At 37.9% G+C, this 26,968-nt stretch overlaps 1 protein-coding gene across 6 annotated transcripts in view; it reads right to left on the bottom strand.

The window, feature by feature from the left end:
* The window catches only part of Akap7 (A-kinase anchoring protein 7), a 114,774-nt gene extending 90,193 nt beyond the window's left edge, over positions 1–24,581 (bottom strand). For 3 of the 6 annotated variants that reach the window (XM_048354085.1, XM_048354082.1, XM_048354086.1), the window contains exons 1-5: positions 24,464–24,581; positions 19,459–19,590; positions 12,785–12,924; positions 3,284–3,420; positions 226–386 (exon numbers count right to left, since the gene is read on the bottom strand). In XM_048354085.1, coding sequence (XP_048210042.1) covers positions 226–386; positions 3,284–3,420; positions 12,785–12,924; positions 19,459–19,590; positions 24,464–24,482 — 589 coding nt within the window. In that variant the 5' untranslated portion in view covers positions 24,483–24,581. Of the gene's footprint in view, positions 1–225; positions 387–3,283; positions 3,421–12,784; positions 12,925–19,458; positions 19,591–24,037; positions 24,134–24,463 lie in introns of those variants that run through there. The other 3 variants (XM_048354083.1, XM_048354081.1, XM_048354084.1) reach the window with 1 other exon arrangement.
* Positions 24,582–26,968: the final 2,387 nt, after the last annotated feature.

The following is a 26,968-nucleotide window of genomic DNA, read 5'->3' as shown; positions in this document are numbered from 1 at the left end:
TATAATTACTTCCCTTCAAAGATCCTCAAATCAACATACTCCTCAGGCTTACAAATCAAGACTTTTTCAGGGTCCTTATTAACTTACACAGGCCAATAGACCAATACCAAAGTAACTCACAAAATGAAGTTACAATGGTTTTCAAAAACTATCAAATCTCTATTCCAAAAACTGAAAAGAACATTGCTTCTTCAGGTTTCATAAGTGTACTGCTGAAATTTTTACCTGCTATCTCCAAAAGTAGATTGATGTGATCTCCTTCTTCCAGCTTCACAAAGCCAACCTGACTTCTGAAAGTATCAATCCCTTGAAATGGCAATGTCAAATGTTTTCCCTGGAGAAGTTCTTCAACATGTGGCTTTAATTCCCAAAGTGCATCAATACCACTGGAAGGAGTAACAGCAAGTAATAAAATATGTAAAACCAAATAAGGGACAAAATAGCTTATTTAAAAAATAAGTTAGATTTATATTTGTAATAATTATTATAAAACTCAAAATACCTTCTAAATCCAACTTATAGTATCAAAGCTAATCAATTTTAAGCCAAAACTACAGATGTGAATTAAATTATTGTCTAATTGCAAACTAAAGACATGAAAGCAGATACTATTTTATAGTTTGTCAGGAAATTTTTAACCAAAGAAATGGTATATATATACAACCAGAAAAATACGAGTAATATATCCCCAAAATATCTATAAAAGCTCCTATAATGAAATGGTATGAAATGGTCTAGATCTTCTATAAAAAGTACTAACACATAGTCCTACACTGGTAATCCTAGGTACTCAGGAAGCTGAGATCTGAGGACTGTGGTTCAAAGCCAGGCTAGTCAGGAAAGACCAGGAGACTCTTATTTCTAACTAACCACCAAAAAGCCAAAGTGGAGCTATAGCTCAAGTAATACAGTACCAGCCCAAACAGGGTAAGGAACAGGACCCAAGCCCTGAGTTCATGCTTTAGAACTGGCACTCACATGAAAAGTATTCACATTTATTTGTGCAATACTGTTTGTAAGACATGCTAATAAGACCTAATACACAGTTTCTCTTAAAATAGACTAGCCTAAATGAGACAACAACTTATACACTTGAATTCAAATAAAATAAGTTAAATTATATTTCCTAACTATGCTTGTTACAACTAGCTAGCTTATGTTTATATAGGGCTACTCTATGTTTCAAACCTTTGTTTTTCTGTATAAAAACAAGTTTTACTGTATTACTGAGTTAGGTATGATCAGATTTTGAGAGTTTTGAAAATTAGGATCAATTCTTTCAATTTTGAAGAGAATTCTGGAAAAGGCACTTAATTGTGAGGGGAAAAAATTAAAAACTCACTAGAGGGCAGTAATTACTTGAAAAAGAAATCAGCCTGTAGTATGGAGAAGGCTTGGAAACATCCTCAAAGCATCATTAAATTATCCCAATCAATAATTTGCTCACCAGTCAAATACTGAAGTGTTTTTCTAGATCTTTCACATTTCTAAGTTAATCTTCATGTAATGCTTCTAACAGATTTTCACCCATGACATTTATATACTGTCTCATTTCTCTGTTACAACCTAATGAGAATACATATAATATTCATAGATGAGCTTTCTAAGAGTCACCATTGCTAATTGTACCACATCTTAAATCCAATTGTACCTAACTACATTTGTGATCATAGGAAAGAGCACAGTGTATACACCTGTAATTCAATATCACCTTTCATTGTGTGCTGTGAGTTAATGCCTATGATAACAGATCAAGCACTTCTGGCTCATCTGTCATAAAGTGTGAGAAGTTCAGACATTCATTAAGTACAAAGAGGTTTCAATTCAAGGTGTCAGTTTGTGAGTGCAATGCATCTTGATCCATGTCATCGCCCCATCTCTCTCAACACCAATCTGTTAAGACTTTTCAGAGACAGTGAATTCTACATCTTTGTTTTTAATTAAATAAATACAGATGATTTACACTCAGTCCAGTTTTTCAGTTCTCTAAGTGTTTATAACAAGGTAATTATCCTAATGATACGTCATTAATCTGCAGGGCAAGAATGAATCACAGTGTCTATTGGAAAGAATCACTAACATTCAAATCATCTTTAAAATAGAATATCTTGTTGAGCATAATGGCATCTACCCACATTCAGGAGGTTGAGAGAGAAGGATGGCAAGTTCAAGGCAAGCTTAGGCAACATAGCAAGACCTGTCTCAGGAAAAAGAAAAGAAGCTGGGGACACAGGTTAAATAGTAAAGTGCATGTCTAGTCTAACATAGGTGAGGACCTACACTTAATCTTCAGTGACAAAAAAATAAAGTATCTTTTCATGTTTTCAGGCATGGTTTATGAAAACACTACTTTGTAGTTAAATAAGTAAAAAGTACATGCATGCTAATATATTTCTATTCTTTTCTTAAATATTGTGAAGACACCATGGACCTTAGGCATTATCTTCACAAATAAATGTCTGTGTATGAAGTTAGTTATACTTTCCAATAGGTGCTGTGATTCATTCTTGCCCTGCAGATTAATGGCATCTCATTAGAATAAATATCTAGTTATATACATCTAGAGAATTGAAAGACCAGATTGAGTGTAAATCATTTTTATTTAAAAAATGTGTAATTCACTGTCTCTAAGAAGTCTTAACAGGGGATAGGTGGTTTTGAGAGAGATGGGGAGGTGACATGGATCAAGATGCACTGTACTCATAAATTGACATCTTGAAATGAAATCTCTTTGTGCTAATAATAAAATAAATATAAATAGGAAAGTAAATGGTTTTCCCAAGTCTAGGCAGGTAATAAAATGTGCTATTCCATAGTTCCAGAATATTCAGCTAAAATCCCACCCAACCTAGAATCCAGTGCAATTACATAATTAACAGGGGCAAAAGAATTTGTAACCAAGGGTTACCACTTGATGACGACAACAACAGAGTAGAAAAGTCTAGATTAAGAAAATATGTGCTGGGGCTGGAAACGTAGCACAAAACCCTGGGTTCAATTCTTCAGCACCACATAAACAGAAAAGGCCAGAAGTGGTGCTGTGGCTCAAGAGGTAGAGTTCTAGCCTTAAGCAAAAAAAAGCCAGGGACAGTGCTCAGGCCCTGAGTCCAAGCCTCAGGACTGCCAAAAAAAAAAGTTAATTTTGTACATTTACTAACAGTTGAGGTGATTTATAATAAAGAATACTTCCTTATAATCTCAATGTTTCTTTGGGGTTTACTGTGTTTACACACATTAACATAATGATTTGGAAAATAATATTCAAGAAAAATACATTACTCACATGTTTATTTCATCTTCATTTAATAATTGCATCACTAACAGGGTAATGTGAAAGGATCCATCACCAACCATGGCTTTGGAGAGTTGCTTATCTTGTTGTATTATTGCCTTTTGCAGACTTTTAAGTCCTCCTATAATCTAATCACACATGATAAACACACTCAAATAGCCATAGGTAAGTAAATATTTATACAGTAAATTGAAAATCTAGGAGAAACAGAAGCACAAGTCAGGATTCCGCAACCAAACAAAAGCTTATTTTGTTGTCACAGGTAGATAGTTAACTTAGATGGCTTAATAGGATAGATAAATTACAAAATCACAGTCTTGTCCACTTTAAGAACACTGAACCCAAAGCCCTTACTTTGCAGGCTGGACACTGGTTGAGCAGAAAACTCTCAATAGCCATGCATCTTTTAGAAACACAGGGTATGACTAAGTGATGATGATCTTTTCTAAGAAAAAAGCTTTATTCTTTTAACAGAAAGGTCAAGTCAGCAGACAACATTCCATTTCTGTTAGGAGTAATATTTATTTGTCCTCAAGTGAATATGTCTAAGGCCCTATTTCCCCTGGCATTTCAGGTTTTTTAAGATGACAGTAATTTCAACAACACTGATTACTTTCATTTTTTTTCCTGCCAAGTGAGAAGAGACATAACCATAAAGATAGAGCTGAAAAAGAAAAAGGCCAAATGTGAAAAGTGTTATAGTCTATAGGCAAAAGCCTCACACATCTGACGACTTATCTGCTTTAGTACTTGCTCCTCTGAAACAAAAAGAACAACACACTCTCCTTCCTCCATTTCCTGTTAGCCACAATTTCAGTGAACTTCTAAATCTGAGTATATTGGAAAGTAGTCTGAACATAAAATAGCAAACTCAGAAAGCAAAGAGGAAGGAGACACCCAAAGCCCTGAGACAGCAGAATTATTGAGGAAAGGAAAAGAGGAAGTCAGGAAATAAAAGCAGAATAAAATTTTTTTTAAAGAAGAAGAGATAAGAAATAACTGAAACATGAGCATAGCAAGCTATTCTGAGACTAGAGTAGCTGTTTTCTCCTAAACAATGTTCCCATTATCTGTGGAATGTGACTGGGAAAGTCCTAAAATGCAGTTCTAGGGTCTGACTTCCCATAGATAAAGTCTTTTTCCTTGGGTCAAAATGTTAACCAGGCTGCTCCAAGTCTTCTGCTTAACTAGACCCAATCCTTGTCTCCTTTCTTTGTCCTTCTAGAACATACTAAGAATTTTGTGAAGTCAATTTAAAGAAAATCTCCTACCCTTAAGATCTAACTACCCTAACCTAACCTGTCTCAAGCAATAATTGTCTCCTTAGCTCAGCCACAAATTTTTGTCCTTTATGTTCCTCTTAGTAATGTTCTATCCACTAGTCCCAACCTTGCTCCTTGTTTATAAGTCTCCCTTGTGCTTACTGAAGTCAGAGTAGAGTCCAACCTCTCTCACCTACTACGAGACTTGTTTCAATGGTCTTCATACCTATCACCACGGATCCCATAAATAAGGTCTTTCTTACCATCTTTAATGATCACCATGAATAATGTCAACACCATGGATCTTTACACTAAATCTAAGCCACCTAAAATAACCTTAGCCTTTTTCTATTTCTAATCATCTGAAATTGACAAACAAACAAAACCAATCAGGTCTTAAATTTTTTCAACAAGGTAAAAAGTAGTTTTAACTTTGCTTAAACTAAGTCAAGAACTCCAAGGTTCATAGCTACAAGAGCTAGAGAGGCAAACACCAAGAGAAGCTCTTTGTACATACTATCTCAGAAGCAAAGGAACCCTGCACAAAGAAACTCTGTACCTTATGATGTCTATGACAACTGTAAAGAGTCACATGACTGGAAAAAGGCCATCCACTCTCACAACAGTCTTCCAATGAATTTAACTCCCTTTGTTACCAAATGTTCCCTATTAAAGGGAATTCCCAAGGGAGAGACTGTGAGGTAAAAATCAATACTGATGGAACTTCAAGGATTCTCTTTCCAGTAATACCCTTAAATATTTCACTGTTCATGATTCTTCACTGATTTCCCCATGGAAACTAGGATCAAAATCAATAAGGAGTCATGAACAGTGTTGGTAGAAAACAAAGACACTCTCTGCTTCATGCCCTACCCTAGAAGTAAATCAACATAGTCCTCTCATTCCAAGATAATAAAGAGAAGCAATATTTCTTTACATCTATTTGGGAACACATCAGTATGCATAGCCTCTATGCCCATAGGCTTCTCTGAAGCCCTATATCACTTAAAGATTCTCTGGCAAAGTGGACTCTATAAAACATTCAGTTCATTTCTTGCAATAGTTAGTTTATAAGGGTTAAAAGGCCATTGTGGAAGAACTTTGGTTCTTGAGATAAAAAGGTCATTGCTTAGGTCATGTTCTTACTGCAGAAGGAATTTCCCTTTCTCCTGAAACAATAAAAACAATCCGAGGGTTCTCCAGCCCTACAGCTATGACACTATAAGAGGTTTCTATGGACTTCTCAACACTGTAGATTTTAACATAAATTTCTTCCTGATAGCATTTCCTTGTTACAACTTGGGGAAAAAAAGAACTGCCCCAGAGCCTCTGCCACAGGAAGGTAGCTATGAACAAGCTCTCAAGCAAATAAAACTGATCTTACACTGATCTCCAGCTTCGAGGCTCCTAAATATAAAAAGGTTATGGAGGCACCTTCCTTAGGAATATGATAGAAGACATATTCCATTGCTACCTACATTTTTCAAATGCAACAGCAGCTAAGTTGGGGGAAAGCAAATCTGACCTAGTATTAGGAAAATAAGCTCCCTAAAAATTCTACATGCAGTAAAAAAGTATTATTAAATTTGGATCTGATTCAACAGCTTTCAACAAGTATAATAAGAGCTTATGAAGCTCTGCTTCTGTCATTTTTTAATCTGCATCTCAAATGATGACCTATTTTATATGCCACTTTGCTGCTCTGCTCTGAAGATGAAGAAGACCAAAACTGTAAGGTGTCATGACAATTGAGTCCTTGCATTGACTCATGGAAAACTACATTAGGCCATACTAAATTAATACTTTCTATTGATGTACCATATGTCAAAATACAGAAAGTAAGTAACAAGCAGGATATGCAACAGCTACTCAAAATAAACTAATAATTATAATTTTTTAAAAAGGAATTTGTCTACAAATTAAATCAGCGAAACATGTAGAATTCTATGTTTTCATTATAGCTTGTCACATAGTCAAAGACAAATTAGTTTTCTATACAAATGGTTCATATGCCTTTGGGGTGGTACACAATTTTTAAATGCTATGAAGGCAAATGTGGATTCTCCCAGCTAGTGGAACTACCATCCAAAATAAACCCCAAGTAGATGATATTCTTTTAGCTATTTCCTTGACTTCATGGGTTACTGTAACTAAAACTGAAGGTCATCCTTATAAATAAGGGAACATTTTCAGACTATCAGCTAGCTCTGAAATTATTAAAACATGGAATCTGAGTAAACTCTATAAAGTTCATCTACATGAAATTACTTATTATAATTTGTTTCATTAAGCAAACCAGCTGTCTACCTAAATTGGTACAACAAAAATAGTATCTAAAAGAATGACAATTTAATATAAACAAGAGCTCAGTGAGGGCCCAAATGGCTACATAGTCCTTCCCATATCCCTACAATTGCCACTACTGTACCCTACAACTATTTTCTGTAGACAAAAAAAGTCCAGTATGGTGTTATGGAAAAGTACTGGTGGCATATTACTCTAAAGCAGCAAAAGTGGTTTGTAGCTGGTGTCCGCCTAGTCAAATGCATAATCCTGGAAAGACTGCTAAGATTTTAAGTGATATATTCCACCACCTGCTGGACCATTTCAACATGTACAGATGGATATCATTCCATTCCCATCCTCAGTGGAACATCAATATGTTCTTATGACAGATGCCAAATTTCAGATGGACTGAAACTATTCCTTGTGGAAAGGCTGATGGCACAATAACAGAAAAAAAGATGGATCAGAAAGCTCTCCAGTAATTGAGGAAAACTTATTTTAAAGAGCTGTCAAAAATTACATGAGATCTTCAAAGCCAATAGTTTTCAGTTTGCTTCCCAGAGAATATCTGTCAATATTTGGAGATATATTTGTCATAATATTGAGAGGAAGGGTCAGAGGGCTACTTGTACCTAATAGGAAGATATTTGCATTTTTATCAAAACTCAATCCAAGCTCAAAAATTATTTTTATATAAATTTGGAATATGTTCACAAGTTCACTAATTTATATACCCCAAAATTAAATGCAATGATTTACATGGTAAAATTGTTTCAGCCCATTAGTAGCCTTGAGTAGAATTGCAAATTAAAAACTATAAAATACTTTGAACTCTATTACTTCTATGAGTCACATAGTACTATAAAACTATAAAATACTTTGAACTCTTTTACTTCTATGAGTCACATAGTACTTACAATTCAATATTAACCTCAAACCAAGAAAAAAATTAATCTAATCAAGTAATATATTTCTAACTATGCTTTAATGCTTCAGATTCATTTATATATTCCTTGATAGCATCATAAGATTTTTAAATACCTTTTATTCCTAACTATATTCTTTTAAAGTAGAAGAAAAGAAAAAGACTTCAGTTTTAATTTTGTCACTTTGCCGGCCATGGTGGCACATGCCGGTAATCAACGAGGAGGATGAGGCAGGAGGATCACAAGTTAATTTTGTCATTTTAAAGTACCAATGTCAGTGAAGGCCAAAAGAAACTGATTTTTATAATCAATAAATTCAACACAGCCATTAAAATTTATCTATCACCGTAATGCCTAGCCACTGCTGTACTGCACAAAGTATATTTTTAGAATCTAACACTATAAGGTCAAATTTAAAAAGGGCTTTGAAAGAAACTTTTAAGAATAAGTACTTTATTGAAATCTTGAATATTTCCTTCATGACTCACTCTTTTGAGTTAGCAGAGTAAAAGCAGACACTCATCTGCTAAGCATTACTAGACCATATCCCATATGCCTAAAAATTATGCAATTAGAAAATCCATTTTTATATTTTTAGGCTTTCTAGCTGACTCAAAACATGTATGAGTTCAAAGAAAATGCCATAAATTTTGGATGCTTTTGCAACAAGTAATCAGTTCCATTCTGGTACATGATAGAAAAATATCTTTGATTCCATTTTTTTACACTGATTTTGAAATTTTTCTAAGCTACTAACATATATTATTCCTAAATCTGTTGATTCATTAACAGTTACTAGAATTATCACATCAATATGCACTTAGGGGACATGAATGTATTTGCTTAGCATAATAAAGGCTCTGGTTCCAATCTCTAACACCAGGAAATAGAAAATACATACATGCTATATAACTCTTTGTCAAAGGTGGATACTCTAAACCATGACATGTACTTGGACAAACCTGGGCTGAGGGAATGTCTCAGTGGCAGAGCATATTAACACCCTGAGTTCAAGAGCCTAGTACCACTGAAAGAAAAAAAGTGCTTGAAAAACCAATACAATAAGAGAGCAAATAACTGGAGTAAAAGCCATCAAAATAACAACAAAACTAACTTCAAATTCTACATTTCCATGGTCATATTAACAAACTACATACAAAAATAAATACAATCCTAATTTCATCTCTTTCAAATTATTCGTTATATTTTTTAATACTGCTTTGCCTTATGTAATTACAAGCTCTAGTTTGGATCTTGGATGTCCTCAAGGCCCATGATTTAAAGGTTTGGGTCACAGAGTAGTACTACTGTTGATTACTCAGGAAGTAAAGATCAGGAAGACCATGGTTTGAAACAATACCAGGCAAAAAGATAGAGACCTCCATGTCGAGGTTTAAGTAGGACAGTTAGTTATAATCCAAGCAGCTCAGACAAAATGTAAGTCTATCTCAAAAACTTCTAAAGCCTCAAGTGGTGGAGTACCTGCCTAGCAAATGTGAAATTCTGAGTTCAAACTCGAGTACCACCAAAGAAAACAAGAGAATTGATTTTCAACTTAGGTCCCAGTTGTGAAGAAGACTAGGATCCTGGCACTTTACTTTCTCTTCTTTTGCTTCCAGGACATACAGTGAGCAGTTCTGCTGTGCCACTTCTATCTACCTCAACGCGCTAACTCATCACAGACCCAAAAGTAAGAGGGCCAATTAAAGGAATGGAGCCTCCAGATTTGTGAGCCAAAACAAGTTACTTATTCCCAAGTATTTTGTTAAGTGACAGAAGACTGACTAACACATCACCTCTCATAAAAAAACAAAGCATATAAAACCACATATGGGTAGCAGCTACATTAATAAATTACATAGTCCTAGCCATTTAAAAAGCATGTAAAATTTATTATAGCCCTATCAAAGTTTTCCTCTTTTCTTTTTAAACCAATGTCTAATTGCAAGTTAATGAAGAAACACATGCTTTCATATGCTTTTGAACTCAAATATTTTATGCTGCCATCCTCATTCACTTTCTACTTCTACTTATTAAAAATATGAACTCTAGATTTTCCACCAATGAGAAAGATTTTTCCATCAATAAAGAATTCAAAACTTAAAATATGTTTGACATCAAAGGCCTCTGTAATTCTGATTGCTTTTTTCTTTAAAACTAGATGCCAACAAGAGGCCCAAACTAGAGCAACTCATTGTGAATGTGTGAGCTTCCAAAGGCTTGTTTGCAGCAACTTAATTGGAACTTGGACTATAGTCTTCCATTGAAACAATGTTATAAATGGGGCTTCTTTTCTCAGGCCTCCCTACAAAGGCTCACAAATAGCTTGAAAAGAAAATTAACATTAGGTACTTCAAAATAAATGGAAAATATGCACATGGAAAAAACAGAGTATATCCAAATCACTATCTCATTGCATTCTTGTATCTCCTTCCCACATTTGTAAGTAAGCTTTCTAAGCTTTTTGTTATATAAAAGAGTTCTTCTGAACTTCTATTTTTAAAGCAGTATTTGTACTATTGTATTTATAATTTTCAGGGTTCTTGAGGTACTTGTTTATCCTATGTGAGGTCCTGGGTTCAATCCCCAGCACTAAAAAAAAAAAAAAAATAGTTCTAGTTATCACTTCATATAGCAGAAACACACCTTCACCCTTGACATGACTGCATTTCACCTGTGTGTGTACCCTAGGTACTGACTAGTGCTGTGAAGAATACGAGTGTCAAACTGCAAGGATGACAAATGACAATATGAAAGCCTTTAGCTGGGAGTGGGTTAGGATCAAAGGAATGAGGGAGGGAAGGTGTCCAGGTCAGGTCCAACCCAGGAGAGAGGTCCCAGCCAAGACACAGCTAACACCACCAAGAAGGTAGAAAACTCTCAGCCAAGGAAAGCTTTCCCTGAGGCAGAGAGAAACTGGGAAGACCAAGAGCAGTGAGAAGGACATAAACAGAAAGGGCAAGGGTGAAGTGGAGAAGGCCACAAGCAAAAACCTTGCAGAGCCTGGTGGAGACCTGTCTTTATCCTGATATCAATGGGGAAATCTTGAAGTAAATAAGTAGGTCAGTGGCATGTCTCAATTTGGATGTCGGAAAAAAAAGTCACTTGAAGGACCTAGCAAGAAGTCTTGAGTTCAACCCACAATACGGTGAAAGAAATAGGGAGAGGAAAGAAAGGGAGAAGAGGGAGGAGGGGAGGGAAGGGAATTTTAGAGACATGCCAGTTAAATTTTTTAAAGCAACCTGAAAATATACCTGATCAAAGGAATTCGGCTTCACAATCAACAAATTCAAATTTCTTCTAGGATTCTGGGGTGCTCTTCCTAGCCACTTTCACTACTGCTCTCCAGTTTAAGGAGTTTCAGATAAGTAGGTCTTTTCTCTTAGGAGTTTCTCAGTATGTGCTAACTGGCTAGTTCTATTTTCTATCATTCACATACATTAACTTTTTTCAATTTTAATAGATTCCTACTAAGACTATGATTGGGTTGGCTGAATATCCCCAATCCAAAAATCTGAAATCCAGAATGCTCCAAAATATGTAACTTTTTGAACACCAACACAATTCTAGAAGTGGAAAATTCTGCACTTGACCTCATGTAATAGTTGCAACCAAGGCACAGGATCACTGAAACATTAGATAAAAGTACCTACCGAATGCACATATATGGTATCCATAAAATATTAGTGGATTTCATGTGTAGTCTTGGATCCAATGTCCAAGTTATCTCATTATGTAGATGTAAATATTCCCAAACCCAAAATATAAAATATGTGTCACACTTTGGGTGAAGATATTTATATAGGTTGAGTATCTTATATAATAATAAGGAATTTTTAGAGAAAACACATTGCAATAATTACTATCATAAAAGCAAGAAAATCTAGTTCACTACTCCCCTGCCAAGAGATTTTTAAAACCTCTATTCCCATCACTGCCCTCTTAAGGTTTCTCCAGTATCATAAACAAACTTTTGCCAAGGGTTGTGACAGACTACTATTTTTGAGGGACTTCTGTAAAAGTATTATTTAAATATGGTCAAGATTGGAGGATTGGTAGTATGCCAATCTAGCAAGCACATATGCCCCAGTACTATGAAATAAACTTTCGAAAGTGGGGGCATGGCTCCGGTGGGAAAGTGTCAGTCATAATTTCTTTTTTTTTTTTTTTTTTAATGAAGAGGGCTGGTAATATGTCCTAGTGAAGAGTGCTTGCCTCTCATACATGAAGCCCTGGGTTTGATTCCTCAGCACCACATTTATAGAAAAAGCCAGAAATAGCACTGTGGCTCAAGTGGTAGAGTGCTAGCCTTGAGTAAAAAGAAGCCAGAAACAGTGCGCAGGCCCTGAGTTAAGCCCAGGCCTGGCAAAATATAAAAATAAATAAGATTGTTTTCAGTTATTATTTAAATATATTTCTATTATATCACTAAGACTTTTCTCGTCATGGCCCTACCAAAATGCCACCATAGACTATTAGAAACTGAGAGTAAGTGGGCTGATAATAATTAGTTATACTTTATTTTTTGTTAGCTTATGTTAGTTTAAAAAGGGGTGGGGGATCTCACTGTTATATCTCCACACATTTACAATATATTCCAACCAGTCTCACACCTCCCCATCACTCTCCCTTCCTTTGCTTCCCCCTTTTCAAAATAACTCCTTCATGTTTCACTGTTCTACTTTATAGTTGCAATCTATTTCTAAGACATTCATCCTCTTTCATCCTCCTGGTTAACCCAACCTCCTCCTGCTAGTACCCAGCCCAACTCAACCTATTTCTGTTTCTGAGAACCCCCACCCCAATTTTCTATTGATCAATAGTTTTCACTGAAGTTCTTTAGCCTGGTTTCACATATATTTCAAAATTATTCACCCTGTATATTTCTTTTTCCCTGTCCCTTCTTCTTTTCCTCCCAAACAGTCCCTTTGATTCATGTAATACAATTAAGAATAAAATATAATTTAGAATAAAATATCATAGTAAACAGTTGGGTAGGTTTTATTCTTCTAAAGTACCTCTTTGTTGGTGATTGGGATGGACAGGAAATAGTTGGGTTGGTAATCTTTTTGTTTTCTTTTCCTCTTCTTTACTTGATCATTCTTGATCTCTTCATTTTCTTTACTTCTCTTTGAGTTTATTGGCGGTGCATCAGTGACTACAGGTGAAAAGTCAAAGAACGCTATATTGAATACATTTCATCAGAGATAACAGAAAAAGGAAACAAGAGGTGACCAAGTACCCATTGTTCATAACTGTCATTTTCAAAGTGGGCATATACTTCTATAAAGGATCTAATAGCAACTATTTTAGGCTTTGCAGATAATATAGTCTTTGTTACAACTATCTATCTGTGACAAATCAAAAGTGAAGTGCTCTGGCTGTGCTCTAATAAGCTTATTTGCAAAACTTATTTGTGGTTGGCTGGACTTGTTCCTTGGGCTATACTATGTTTAGCTCTGTACCTTAGGGTACAGCTAACAACCAATCTCTCCCATGAGCCACAGTTCTAACACTGGCAAACATTTTATCATTTACTCCAATGACTTAATCTTCTTAAACTAGGCTCTACCTTTCAAAGGTTCCACCTCCTCAAAGCACCATGAACCAAGGGCCAAACTTTCAAGACATTCATGCCTCTGGGAGATACTCAAGACATAAACTATTGCACCTTAAGACTTGTTAGCTCATTGCTTACTGAAAATTTTGTTTGGTTTTGTTTTTTTGCCAGTTCTGGGGCTATGAACTCAGGGTCTGAGCACTGTCCCTGGCTTCTTTTTGCTCAAGGCTAGCACTCTGCCACTTGAGCCACAGTGCCACTACTGATCGTTTTCTATATATGTGGTGCTGAGGAATCGAACCCAGAGCTTCATGTATATGAGACAAGCACTTTACCACTAAGCCATATTCCCAGCCCTCTGCTTACTGAAAATTTTGGAAGGGTTTTTTTTTGGTACAAATGTACAAACTGGGACACTGTAAAATTTATTCCTTACTGGAAACGTAAGAAACATAATCTTTTTTCTTTTTTTTTTTTTGCCAGTCCTGGGGCTTAAACTCAGGGCCTGAGTATTGTCTCTGACTTCTTTTTGCTCAAGGCTAGCACTCTGCCACTTGAGCCACAGTGCCACTTCTATATATGTGGTGCTGAGGAATTGAACCTAGGGCTTCATGTATAGGAGGCAAGTACTCTTGCTACTAGGCAATATTGCCAGACCCTGTTATGTTTAATTCATATTCTGATATTAAATAGAGACAGAGTTTATTTGTTTGTTTATTTATTCATTCATTCATTCATTCATTTGGTCACATGAGGCTTGAACTCAGGAGTTAGATACTGTCCTTGAGCTTTTGTGCTCAAGGCTAGTGTTCTACCACTTTGAGCCACAGTTCTACTTAAAGTTTGGAGGTAGTTAATTGGAGATGAGTCACACAGACTTTCCTACCCAGGCTGGCTTCAAACCACAATCCTCAGATCTCAGGCTCCTGAATAGCTAGGATTACAGGCGTGAGCCACCAGCACCTGGCAAGATCACTAAAACTTTTAGCATTTTCAATTGCTTTATATCTTTATATCTCTTTTATACTCAAATGTCTTCCTCCCTATAGTAACTGATTTTTTGCCCATTTCAACAACTTCACAAGTCTATTTTGCTCATATCGAGAGAAAATTGCATTCTCTCAAAGTAATAGCTATAATGTATCACAACTCTGAACAATTCTAATATCCTGAGAATTATATAATGTAAAACCCTAGTTCAAAATGTGTATTCTTGGTAAAAAATAAATAAATAAATAAAGTAGTATAGAGTTTGTCTAACTTTCTGTTTTTATGGTATCAAGGCTTAAATTCAGGCACTCTCATTGGACTTTTTCTACTCATGGCTGGTGCTCTACCACCTGAACCACACCTCTAGTGTATCATTTTACTGGCAATTGGAAGTGGAGATTCAGACTATTCTGTTTAGGCTGGCTTCAAATCTCTACCTGTAAACCCAGTTTTCCATAGTTCTATTTATGTCTATTCAGCTTTCCTTTGAGTTCAGGATCCAGATGGATGAGGTGAATTTTCTTTTGTTAGATACTAAACGGTAGCACAAATTTTAAACCTATCTGACAAGAGCGAAGGAAAAGCAGAATCATAAGAACATGTACTGCCACGGTGCACCTTTATCCATACTCAGGACATGCTCCTCTACACTGGGTGAGTTCTGGTGACTCCTGGTCAGCCTGGTACACACCAAGCTCAAGTTCTTCTCTCTCATCTGCCAATGTCTTCTTCTTTTGTTTACTGAATTTTATTTTATTCCTAACTTTGAAATCATAAACTAGGTTCTAAAAAATGAATTACTGTTGTCCTTTTTACTTACTTTCATATGAAAATATATTTAAACAAAGAAAAAAAACTCATTTCTACTGAAAAAAATATTAAAAATTGGTGACATAGAAATGAAATATATAAAAATGACTGGGGACCTTGGGTTTTACACTGGATTATTACAATAACTATACTGGTTAGCTGAAAATCCATCATTGGAAGTACAGCTTATAAACACATAAATGTGATTAACCACACTTAGTAATTATCATAATGACTTTAAGTCATTTTAATGTGCTTTAATGAATCTGGTCTTGTTGTCAAAGGCTGTAACTCTGTGTGCAATTTGTTTTTTAACTAAAGCACCACATGTCATTTTATGCAAATTACATAATTTTTCCTCAAGTTCTATTTATTTCCTGAAAAACTACAAAGGAGTAAGTTATAAGCAAAATTAATTTAACCAAAACTTCCATCTGCTATTGTGGTTGACTATTTTTCACACGTCTTAATTAAAGGCTGGGAATGAACTAGGCATTGTTTTGATCTTTTTTGTTACTTAGTAAAAATCTTGGAAGTAATCATTTCTAAATCTCCTTAATTGTGTGACTCAGAATATTACCTTCTGTATTTCATAGGATTATTCTCCTTGTTCTCTGAATAATCTTTGGCAAGGTTCTTTCTAAAAATCTCTCCTTAAAAGTTAATTTTACTATCTTCTGTGGGAATAAAATAAGAAAATACAGAACACTGAGAAGGTGCTAGAAAGATTCAATGTTATACAATACTGCTCCTAAGGGCCAAATTTTCATAAATATTTAACTTAGGAAAAGCATGTACTTAAAAACAACTCTCAAATAATTTCTCCCAAATCTTGATTTAACTATAGCTCAGCAGTTAAAAACTGTTGACTTTTACTTTTTAAATGACTAGATTCAATAAACTAAAGCTCTTCCCAGGTTTCACACTGTGGGAGGCCAACTAAGCTATTCCTATGTGCAGGTGAAAGACGCACACAGGTAAGAGACTCCAGTGTCGACTTCTTTGGCTGACTGAGGCAGGGTAACAGCAACCCCAATCATTTCCTATGTACTTTACAGGGTTGCTAACCAAATGAGTCACAATGACCCAGCTTTTTAAAGAGAAGAGACATAGGGTACCAGTGGCTCATGCCTGTAATCCTAGCTACTCAGGATTCTGAGATTTGTTCAGTTCAAAGCTAGCCCAGGCAGGAAAGTCCATAGGACTTTTATCTCTAACCAGCAGAAAACCAGAAGTGACACTGTGGCTCAAAGCAGTAGAGTACAAGCCTTGAGTGAAAAGGCTCAAGGATAGTGCATAACCCCTGAGTTCAAGCCCTACAAAGAATAATAATAATGATGATGATGATACCCACTGTGACCCACATCCACTCTCACAAAAGTAGACTTGCTCCTGTATGTCCTCCAATGGAGATTTTTCTTGTCTCTGTGCCATTTCTCAAAAGTTTTATTTTTTTCTTTATTTATTTTTATTATTCTGAAATAGCTACACAAAGTAGTTTCGATTCAACAAATCAATACGCAGACAGTACATTTTGTTTTTGTGTCAGTCTTGGGGCTTGAACCCAGGGCTTTGTCCCTGTTCCTGAACTTTTGTACTGTACTGAAGAACTTTTATACTAAAGTGCTCTACTACTTGAGTGACAGTTCCACTTCTGTCTCTTCTGGTGTTTTAACTGGAAATAAGAGTTGCATGAGTTGCATGGACTTTCCTTCCTGGGCTGGTTTGAACCACAAGCCTTAGAACTTAGCATCCTGAGAAACTAGGATGACAGGCATGAGCCACCAGTGTCCACTAACAACACATTTTTTGGGGGAGGGGGTGGAAATGGCATATATATAATGGAATATCACTCAACCAGACAGAAGAATGAAGTTATACTGTTTTCAAGAAAAGGGATGGAACTAGAGATTGTCCTGTTGAGCAAAATAAATCAGATTCATGATGATATATGCATATTTTGCTCATCTGCAGAGTCTAGACTTAATTATAATACATGTATACATATGTATGTGTGTATGTATGTATACATGCATAGAAATATAATGAAGCCAAAAAAGAGAAATATAATGAAACCCCTTGATACAGTTAATGTAGTTCCTGTCTTATATGTGTCTATATTCTACCTATAATTCTAATGTAGCTTACATTCTAATTTAGTTATTCTGGAATATTATTCTGGTATGCAGTTTGTATCCAGTCAAACAATCTGGAAATGAAAACAGCACAGATTTTTTCATTTTTCCCATTAGAGCATAGTGCCCACAAGTAACTTAGCACTGAGAATCAGAAACCCATCTTTCACAAAAGAAATCTTATAAACGGTGGTTCCGGGTCTAAACTAATGCATTAAGACTTTTACTCACATGACCTAAGCTATTAAAAAGTGGCCTAATACTTCCTAGTTAAACATTAGCTCTAGTGTGCTGGCCTGAGCCCTGTAATGCATGGATAACATCATTTCTTTGGTAATTACTATCAAATCCTGCATAGGAAAGATGCTGTTTCCATGAAGGCCATCTAGTCCTTCTGCACAAGTTCAGCAGAAGCAGCAGGAGCAGAATCTAGGTCACCAATACATTCCTTTCCAGTCCCTGAGATGACTGAACTCTTTTCCAATAGAAAAATGGAAGACAGTGGCTAGGCTGGGCATTGCAATGCATGCCTGGAATTTCAGCCACTTCACAGAAAGGAGGGACAGGGGGAGAGAAAGCTGGTAGCCAGCATCAAAAGCATGAGATGCTATCTAAAAACAAACAAGTAAAAAGGGCTGGAGGCAGGACTCAAGTGGTAGAGTGTTTGCCCAGTAAGTGTGAGGCCATGAGTTCAATCCCAGTACAAACTCCTAAAAAAAAAAAAAAAAAAAAGCAATGACTATATAAAATACTAATTTCCCTAAGAGATTCAGGAGAAGGAGGTGGAAGAGAAGGAAAAGCTAGAAGAAAAATGTTAAAACAAATAAACAAGCAAACATTAAATTCCTGCTACTGAAGGTGGGGGGGTGGGTAACTAGAGTTGGGCAGGCACTCTACCAAATGTCCTGCCAAAATTCTTCCTATTCTTGCCCCCTTTTCCTAAAGATTTATCTTTTTTGAGGGGGGAGGGTGTCAGTCATGAGGCTTGAACTCAGGATCTGGGTTCTATCCCTAAGCTTTTTCCACTCAAGGCTAGCACTCTCCCACTTTGAGCCACAGTGCCACTTCTTTCTCTTAATGAGAACAGGAGTTCTTCAAATGGAGGTTCATGCTTCCTTTATTCCTGGGATAATGGAATAGCAAAGGCTAATGAAATGCCAGAGTCTTCATACATTGTAAGTATCCCTCTTTCTTTATATCTAACTACAACATAAACCAAGTTCATCTACCCAGAAAACAGCATGCTACAGCACAGCGTGGTTTCTGGGACTGGCTAAGAATCAAAATCATAATTGTTTAAAAGACAAAACAATTCTATAACCTGGTACAAAGTTGGAAAAGAAGAATCTCTACTTTTGCATCACTCTGCAGAAAATTCAAATGATCAGCCAGTTGTGGTAGTACATACCTGTAATCTCAGCACTCAGGAGGCTGAAGGAGGTAGATGGGGGTTCTAGACCAGCCAGAAATACATGGTGAGACTCTGGCTCAGAAAACTGAAAAAAGGGAGCCAGATGGCTTACACTGTAATCACAGCTTGTTGAGGGCCATGAGAAAGGAATGATGCCCACCATCTTGTTCATTGGTGAGCCCTCTCAATGTGTGCCAAGTGTCCAGCAGATACCAAACAGCCAGTAACCATTTACTAAGGAAACATGTACTGCTAAAACAGTGACTACAGAGGAACTGAAGGAGGTCATTATAAACCATGAAATGAGTCAGGTGTTGGTGGCTCACACCTATAATCCTAGCTGCTCAGGAGGCTGAGATCTGAGGATTGAGGTACAAAGCCAGCCTGGGCAGGATAATGTGTGAGACTCTTATCTCCAATTAACCACCAGAAAACCCGAAGTGGTAGAGCACTAGCTTTGAGAAAAAGAGCTCAGGGATAGCAAGTAGGCCCTAACTTCAAGGTCCATGACCAACAAAAATATAAATAAATAAATCAAGAAATGATCTTCCTAGCTCATTGTTTTCAAAAATAGCTTCTAAACTATACAAATATCCAACCCAAAATTTCATAAGTCCTGTGATAGTTCTCACAACCCAAATACCAACAGATACAGTTAACTATTAAAACCCAAATTTAAAAAAACAGAACAAGTTCTTAAGGTACAGTGATTTAGTAAGGAAACAAAGTACAACTAAATATACTATTCTCTGCTTCTGAGTACATTATTTTTTATAGAATACTTACTTCCACAATCATCTCTAATATCTATAGTAGCAAGTGGTATGTTTATCAGAGAATCCATGGCATTAGCTTCAAGCTCTCCTGAGATTTCCTCTTTTCTTGCAATATTTTCACAGTTATTGGAATTTAATCCTCCTTTTAACAAAAAAAAATTATTTAATTCAAACTTTTTCAAACTCACATCCTAACCCAAAACAACTCAAGCTAACTGGATTCAATATACATCAAGATCTACTGAGAAACATACTCTGAATACTATAATATATAATATATAATATAATATACTATAATATAAGCTACTTCTATAAACACGCTTTTAATAAGCATATTATATATTAAACAATCAGCCTCTAAAACTTAGATCTTTTTACAAAACAACTCTGGGCTAGATGAAGACAATAATCTTCAATAATCAATATCATAATGAATATTACTCAATATTTTTATATCTATATTTTCTTAACTCTAAAACAATTATTTTCACATAGTATTTGACAACAAATCAACAAGACATAGTCTTTTCATGACTATTCTCAGTAGTATCACTTATGTGTTCTTATTTAATATAGATTCTGACCTTTTTTTTTCCATAAAGACTTCTAACTGGTTTCTTTCCAATATTAAACTTAACACTGTAAATTCAGCTAAAACTACATGGCTTTAACAGGTACTTCTGGCTGATGCCTATAATCCAAGCACTACAGAGGCTGAAGCAGGAGGGTCTCAGGTTCAGACCAGCCTAGTCTACATGAAAAAGCTGTCTCAACAATACACACACACACACACACACACACACACACACACAGAGAAACTCATGCACTCTGTGTGTGTATGTGTGTGTGTGTATATGTGTGTGTGTGTGTGAGAGTGCTGGTCCTGGTGCTTGAACTTAGGGCATGGGCACTGTCGCTAAGCTTCTTTGGCTCAAGGCTACCACTCTACCACTGAGTACAGCTCTACTTTTGGCCATTTTTGTTTTCTTTCTTTCTTTTGGTAGTTGATTGGAGATTGAATCTTAGGAACTTTCCTGCCTGAGCTGATTTCAAACCATGATTCTCAGATCTCAGCCTCCTGCGGAGCTAGAATGACAGGTGTGAGCCACCAGCATCTGGCAAAATCCATGCACTTTCGTAAATTCAACTACAAAAAGCACATAGTCATCCACTTTCTGCAGCAACTCTCCCATGGTCAAATAGTGATGTTACCATTTCTTACTTTGGTACTTGTTTTCTCATTATGGGTCACACCCATACACTGGAGGAAGATAAGGAAAGAAGCTGTCTGTTAAACTGATAAAAGTAGGTCCCGCCATGCACCAGTGGCTCATGCCTGTAATCCTAGCCACTTAGGATGCTGAATACACACACACGCACACGCACGCACACACACGCACGCACACATGCACACGTGCGCACGCGCACACACGTACACACGCACACACATCATTCCAAGTTTAGCTGTTGGGGGTTATTCTCAGTACCAGTACCAATACTCTCCATGTTTTTATTGATAGACAAAAATGTTATTCACACTAAAACTGAACAGAATACTAGGAGACATATACAATTTTCACTCCATATATTTACTAAGGACTAATTTACGTATCAAGATATTAAAGAAAGCAATTATTTCATTCTGTAATAACATTTAGTTTTCAAATATAATACGTGTAAATCGCATTTCATAAATAATATGACTTATAATATATAATATAATAACTATGAAGGCAGATCATATTTAACATAGACACCAAAAATGTAAATTTTTATTGCAATTTGAGTCATTTCAAATATTGTTCAGCTATATAAACACAACCCTGAATAAAAAACCAACAATAAACTATTTTAGTCAAGTTCAATGTCAAAATAATAATAACAGTCAATAATAGTCCAATGTTATTATACAGTTCAAACAAGTATTAAGTGCTTAGCACACAGGTTTTAAACAAATACTATTGCACTATTTATGAAATCACAAACAAAAATATGAGAGCCAGTTCAATGCTGCCTTTCTGTGTTTGCTTTGTTTTTTGCCAGTCCTGGGGCTTTGAACTCAGGGCCTGAGCACTGTCCCTGCCTTCTTTTTGCTCAAGGCTAACACTCTACCACTTGAGCCACAGTGCCACTTCCGGCTTTTTCTATGTATGTGGTGCTGAGGAATCGAACCCAGGGCTTCATGTATATGAGGTGAGCACTTTACCACTAGGCCATATTCCCAGCCCTGCCTTTCTGTTTTTATGCTTACATTATAGAACAAAAATTTAAAGAGATCAATACCTGTCTTGAAACTTTGGGCACAAACAAGCTGCACATAAAGGATCATAGGGCCCTGACCACAATGTTTACACTCAAAAAGTTAGCAACAGAACATTACCAAGTCAGGCATGGTGGTGCATGCCTGTAATCAATTCCAGTACCCAGAAGGCGGAGAGAGGCCAGGCGCTGACAGCTCATGCTATTTAGGAAGCTGACATCTGAGGATAGCAGTTCAAAGCCGGCTGGGGCAGGAATGTCCATGAGAATCTTAACTCCAATTAACCACCAGAAAACCAGAAGTGATGCTGTGACTCAAAGTCATAGAGAGCTAGACTTGAGCAAAAAGAGCTCAAGGACAGTGTCCAGGCCCTGAGTTCAAGTGCAACACCACTAACAAAAAAAAAAAAAAAAGGAAGGCTGAGAGAGGAGAGAGTTCAAGACTAGCTTGCGCTACATTATGAGAGTGTCTCTAAACAAACAAGAAAAAAAGTGACTTGCTGACGAGCAGCAGCAAGCCATGGCTCCCAATCAGCCCATGCACAGTGTTGCCAGGCTGCAGTGTTCAGTAGGTTAGGAATATTAAATGCATTTCCCTTAGCATATTTGCCACTTAACAACAGTTTTGTTGGGCCATAACCTCATCACAGATTAAACAACAGCTAAGTACAGGTTCTTGGTATTAATGTAGATTATAGGAATTGACTTCTGGGATCCAAGAAAATATTTTGAAGGCAAAAGAAGTAAATAACAGCATGGGAACAGAAGCCATGAAAATGTTCTAAAAGCTTTCTTACTGGTAAATACCTGGGTATCTACCACATACATTCAAATAGACGTATAACTTTGCTAAAATAAAAAGTAGAACCATCTAATAGTTAATAATGGAGAAATGGTTAAACACGGCATATGCACCACAATGACAATTAAAAATGATTACAAAGATTGTAAAAATAGGGAAGAAAAAATGCTTACAACAAATACAGACTTTTTTTAAAGCAGATATAGGAGCTGGGATTATATTTTAGAGGTAGAGAGCTTGCCTAGCATGCACAAAGCCCTGGATCCACCTATTGCACCACAAAACAAATAAGCAAAAAATAAAATTTAAAAACAGAACTAGGGGCTGGGGATATGGCATAGCATAAGTGTGCTTGCCCTGCATGCATGAGGCCCTGGTTTGATTCCTCAACACCACATTCATAGAAAAAGCCAGAAGTGGCGCTGTGGCTCAAGTGGCAGAGTGCTAGCCTTGAGCAAAAAGAAGGCAGGGACAGTGCTCAGGCCCTGAGTCCAAGCCCCAGGACTGGCCAAAAACAAAATCAACAAAAACAGAACTAAAACTGCCTATGCAGTTAAGATTTACCATTAGGCAGCAAACTGATTAAGGGCATAACTTATCTCTCAATGCTGGGCCAGCTGAACTAAATATGCTTCCTACTTCTGTTTCTCAACATTTTTAAACTGAAGCAATGTTACTTTTATAACAATTAATGCATACACCAGAAAACCATGGTTCATATATATATATACATATATATTAATATTGGAATACAGGTGCACTTCAACAAATGACTCCATCATAGATAAGCCAACAGGAAAAAAAAATAGATTTGTCCATTTGTCCAGTTGTTATACCAAATAAATTCCCTACGCAAGACTTCCTTCTAGTCACTTTAGGAGTTAAATACTAGGTATATTCCCCAAAAATAAAGGCCATTTTTTTTGTCATCCTGCCTTAGCATCTAAAACTAGTAGCTCCTTAGAACTGGATACACTGAGAGCTGTGTGACAATCAACAAGTCACTCGACCTGCATGCTACCCTTGCTTCATCGTCAAAAGGGGACAAATGTAATTCAAATTACTGAAGGGGAAAGGACCAAAATGAGTTAATGCTATAGGACAATGAATGAAAAGCAGTAACCCTCTACATCTTAAACGTTGCTAATAATGACTAACGAAACGGGTCTAAGCACGGTCCGCTTAGAGCATCCTGAATTGCAAAGCCAGCAATAATAAGGAAATGAGAGGAGAGTGCCTTCTCCTGTGTCCTTCCCAGTCTCTAATGCGCACCCCTGCAGCTCATAAATGTACCAAGGCACACCCAGCCACATAGGTCTGGATCTCTCTATTCACGTGACAGTCGTAAACACACTTACACTCCCTGACTCTTATCTGTGTAACACTTGTGACTGCTCTTAGACTTCCTCTATGTTAAATGTAAGAACCTCGCAGACCACCTTTTCTCTCATTGGTTGCCAGTTCTTTCCACTCCCACTCCAGCCAGCCCCTGACTCCCTCTGCCCACCAAGTTCAGCCCTCGGTTCACCTGGGGCGCTGGTACCTGGCGCCAGGTTTAAAGCCGTCATCCCCAAGCCTAGTCAAGCAGGAGGGCGAGGGGGTGCTTCGTATGCGTCACAGCAAATAAAACCGAGCTTTCAGGATGTCGATCCCCACATCGGCAAGGTGGGACAGGGTGTGTTGGCCGAACTTTAAGCCCAGAGTCACAAGATGGGAAAGAGAGGAACCGAAGTGGAGGGCGGCGCTGGGCCAGCAAGGGCACTGGGAGACGCTGGGCCACCAGCCTCCCAGTGCGCCCGAGGCACAGGCAGCCCCAGACTCCCGCCAGGAGGGAGGGACGCGGACGGCCCGCGCTCTCCCCGAGGCCGGCCTCCCCGAGGCGGAGCGCAGAGCCGGTCCCCGCCCTCCCCGCGGCTCCCACCGCCCCCGGTCCCGTTCGGCGGCGCGCTCTCACCCGCGTCGGGGCGCTCCATGGTCGCGGCGCCAGTGGCCAGTAAGCCCGGGCCAGCGACCGCGGCCTCGCGCAGCGGGCCCGGCCTGAGAGCCGGGAGAAGGCGGAGTCCTGTCCGGGGGCGGGGCTGGGGGCGGGGCCTGGCGGCCACCGGGCACGGGGAGGCGCGGAGCCCTCGGCACCGCAGCCCCCCAAGCCGCAGCAGCGCCTGAAAACGCGGCATGCCCAGGCTGGCGCCGGAAAGAGCCGGAAGGGGCCGAGCCCTCTCGCGGCTGATACCCGGATTGGGACTCCTCTGGGCCCCGGCCTGCCGGTCCTGTCCTCCTCCCGCCCCTTCTGGAACCCAGTGGTCGCCAACGACCTTTGGCCGCCCTCAGTTATTTCCTGTGGTGTGGCCTTTCCAGTCCCACGCCTCGAGGGGCGAGACTGGGACTGGCTGAAAGCATTCCTTGGCCTGCTGTCTCCTGAGAGCCCATGTGTTTAGTTTTTGCAAAGACCTTTGAAAACAGTTCTGATTACAAAACATTTGGGAAGAGCAAAATGTGCACGAAGGAAATCTTGTACATCTGTATAATGAGATGTTTTATTTACTTGGCCTTATCAGAGAAAAAGAAAAGCCAAGCTTGAATTTGTGGCAATGGTTCCATATCCAGAAATTAAATGGAAGTGCTACTGATTATTTCAGAGTGAAGTACTGATGTGAGTAAATTTGTAAAAAAAATAATAATAAATAAAAAATGTACTGCATTAAAAAAATATAATAAAGCCATTTTACTTCTGCATTTCTTGTTTCAGTTTCTAGTGCAAAAAAGGGAGAAAGAAAAACAGTTGTGTCCTCAACAAGCTAATCTAGCCCTTTCTGCAAACACTTTAATTTATCTTGAAAGAATCCTAGAATTGGGATGGGAGCAGAAGACTCCTACACAGTGATAACAACTGACATAAAGACTACACACTAGAAGTGAGTGAGCTAGTTACTTTTCAGAATGTCTATTTTCCCTAGCACCAGTAGCTTTTTTAGCTGATGGAGTTACAAAGGGTTTTCCTACCTAATTTGTAACACCTGCATCTGCTTTTATGATTTTGAGGGTAAAAGGTAGTATTTTTTTCAGAAGTAGATTATCCAGAGAGCAAAGAAGAAAGATTAAGTAATGCATGCTACAAGGAAATATTCCATATAAATATGGAAAATGTAATAGGGAGGTCAGATCTGGCCAGTGCCATCATTAGCTGTGGAGGAACTTCAGGTTGACTCCAGCTCAGATTAGAGCAGAAGCCAACTCCATCTCCACTAAGCCTCCCTCACCCTATTCAGGGAAGCTCCCCTTTATTATGATAAATTATGTAGATTGACCACCTGAGGCCAGGGAGCTTCAAGGGAACCTGTGCCCTCCTATGAGTAGGCGTATCCACCTGCATCATGTGAACCCCGCCAAATCGATGCATCAATTCTAACTAGTTCAAATAGATATTTGAGACAAACTGTAACTCTATTGGCCACCTGCATGCAGCCTAGCATGCTCTGTAAGTGTTGTATCTTCATTGGTCACCTGCGTGTGGCAAGTTTGTCTGTGATGTTTGGCTTATAACCAGGCTGGAAGGCCACACGGACACACGGTTCCAGCTCCTGAATCTGGGCTACACTGGTGGGGGCAGTTCCAGCTCCTGAGTCTGAGCCCTGACCCTGCACACATGGTCGGCAGTTTCGGCTCCCCAGTCTGGGCTGCAACCAAGGCCGGTTGGTTCACTTTCTGTTCACTTTTTACTTCCCCAATAAATCTGTCTTTTTGTCATCTTATAGCTGGAGACTGTGTGATGGACTCTTGGGGGAACCAGGAATCCCCTCCCTTGGGGGGGGGGACCCCGTTTCATTGTAGCGAACCCCCACTCTACTTCAGAAAACAATACACAGCACCACCATACTGTACTCTGTCACTCTTAGTTAAAGTGGTACATAAGTCTCAGGTCTAACTGCCTTGGGGTTTTCACTCCTGGTTTTGGTGATTTCTATTGCCTTCATAATAAATATTTTCTCCTGCTAATGACCCAAGTACTAAAATAAAAGAGTTAGAGGATTATTTTTCTCCTATAAAATATACCAAAAGAAATAGCAGAGATGTCAGACAATTGCCACCTGTTGTCTACCACCAGTATTATGAATACAGAGGCTTACTACCCAATATTTCTTGTGTAGAAGATTTCAATTATTCAAGACCTGAAAAATGTTTTCCACAGATTTTTTTTTTGAGACTTGACTGGGATATGGAAAGTACAAGGTGAATCTTGGACATATTATATTGCCAAAAAAAAAAATGGAGAATAACACAAAAACTAGTTTGAAACAGGTTTCTGTGAGCAAACAGGAAACCATCTAGCATCAAAGAATAATAACTGTTATCATTATAACACCAAATTCATAATGGTAAATAAATCCATAGTAATATTCAAAAAGTGAGAAAAAATGGGCCACCTATAGGTTACAGCAACACCATAGGCTCCCTACTCTGA

This window comes from Perognathus longimembris, chromosome 9, assembly GCF_023159225.1.
Source record: "Perognathus longimembris pacificus isolate PPM17 chromosome 9, ASM2315922v1, whole genome shotgun sequence".
NCBI lineage: Eukaryota > Metazoa > Chordata > Mammalia > Rodentia > Heteromyidae > Perognathus > Perognathus longimembris.
Note: the sequence above shows the minus strand (reverse complement) of the source record. Positions and strands in the feature narration are given on the sequence as shown.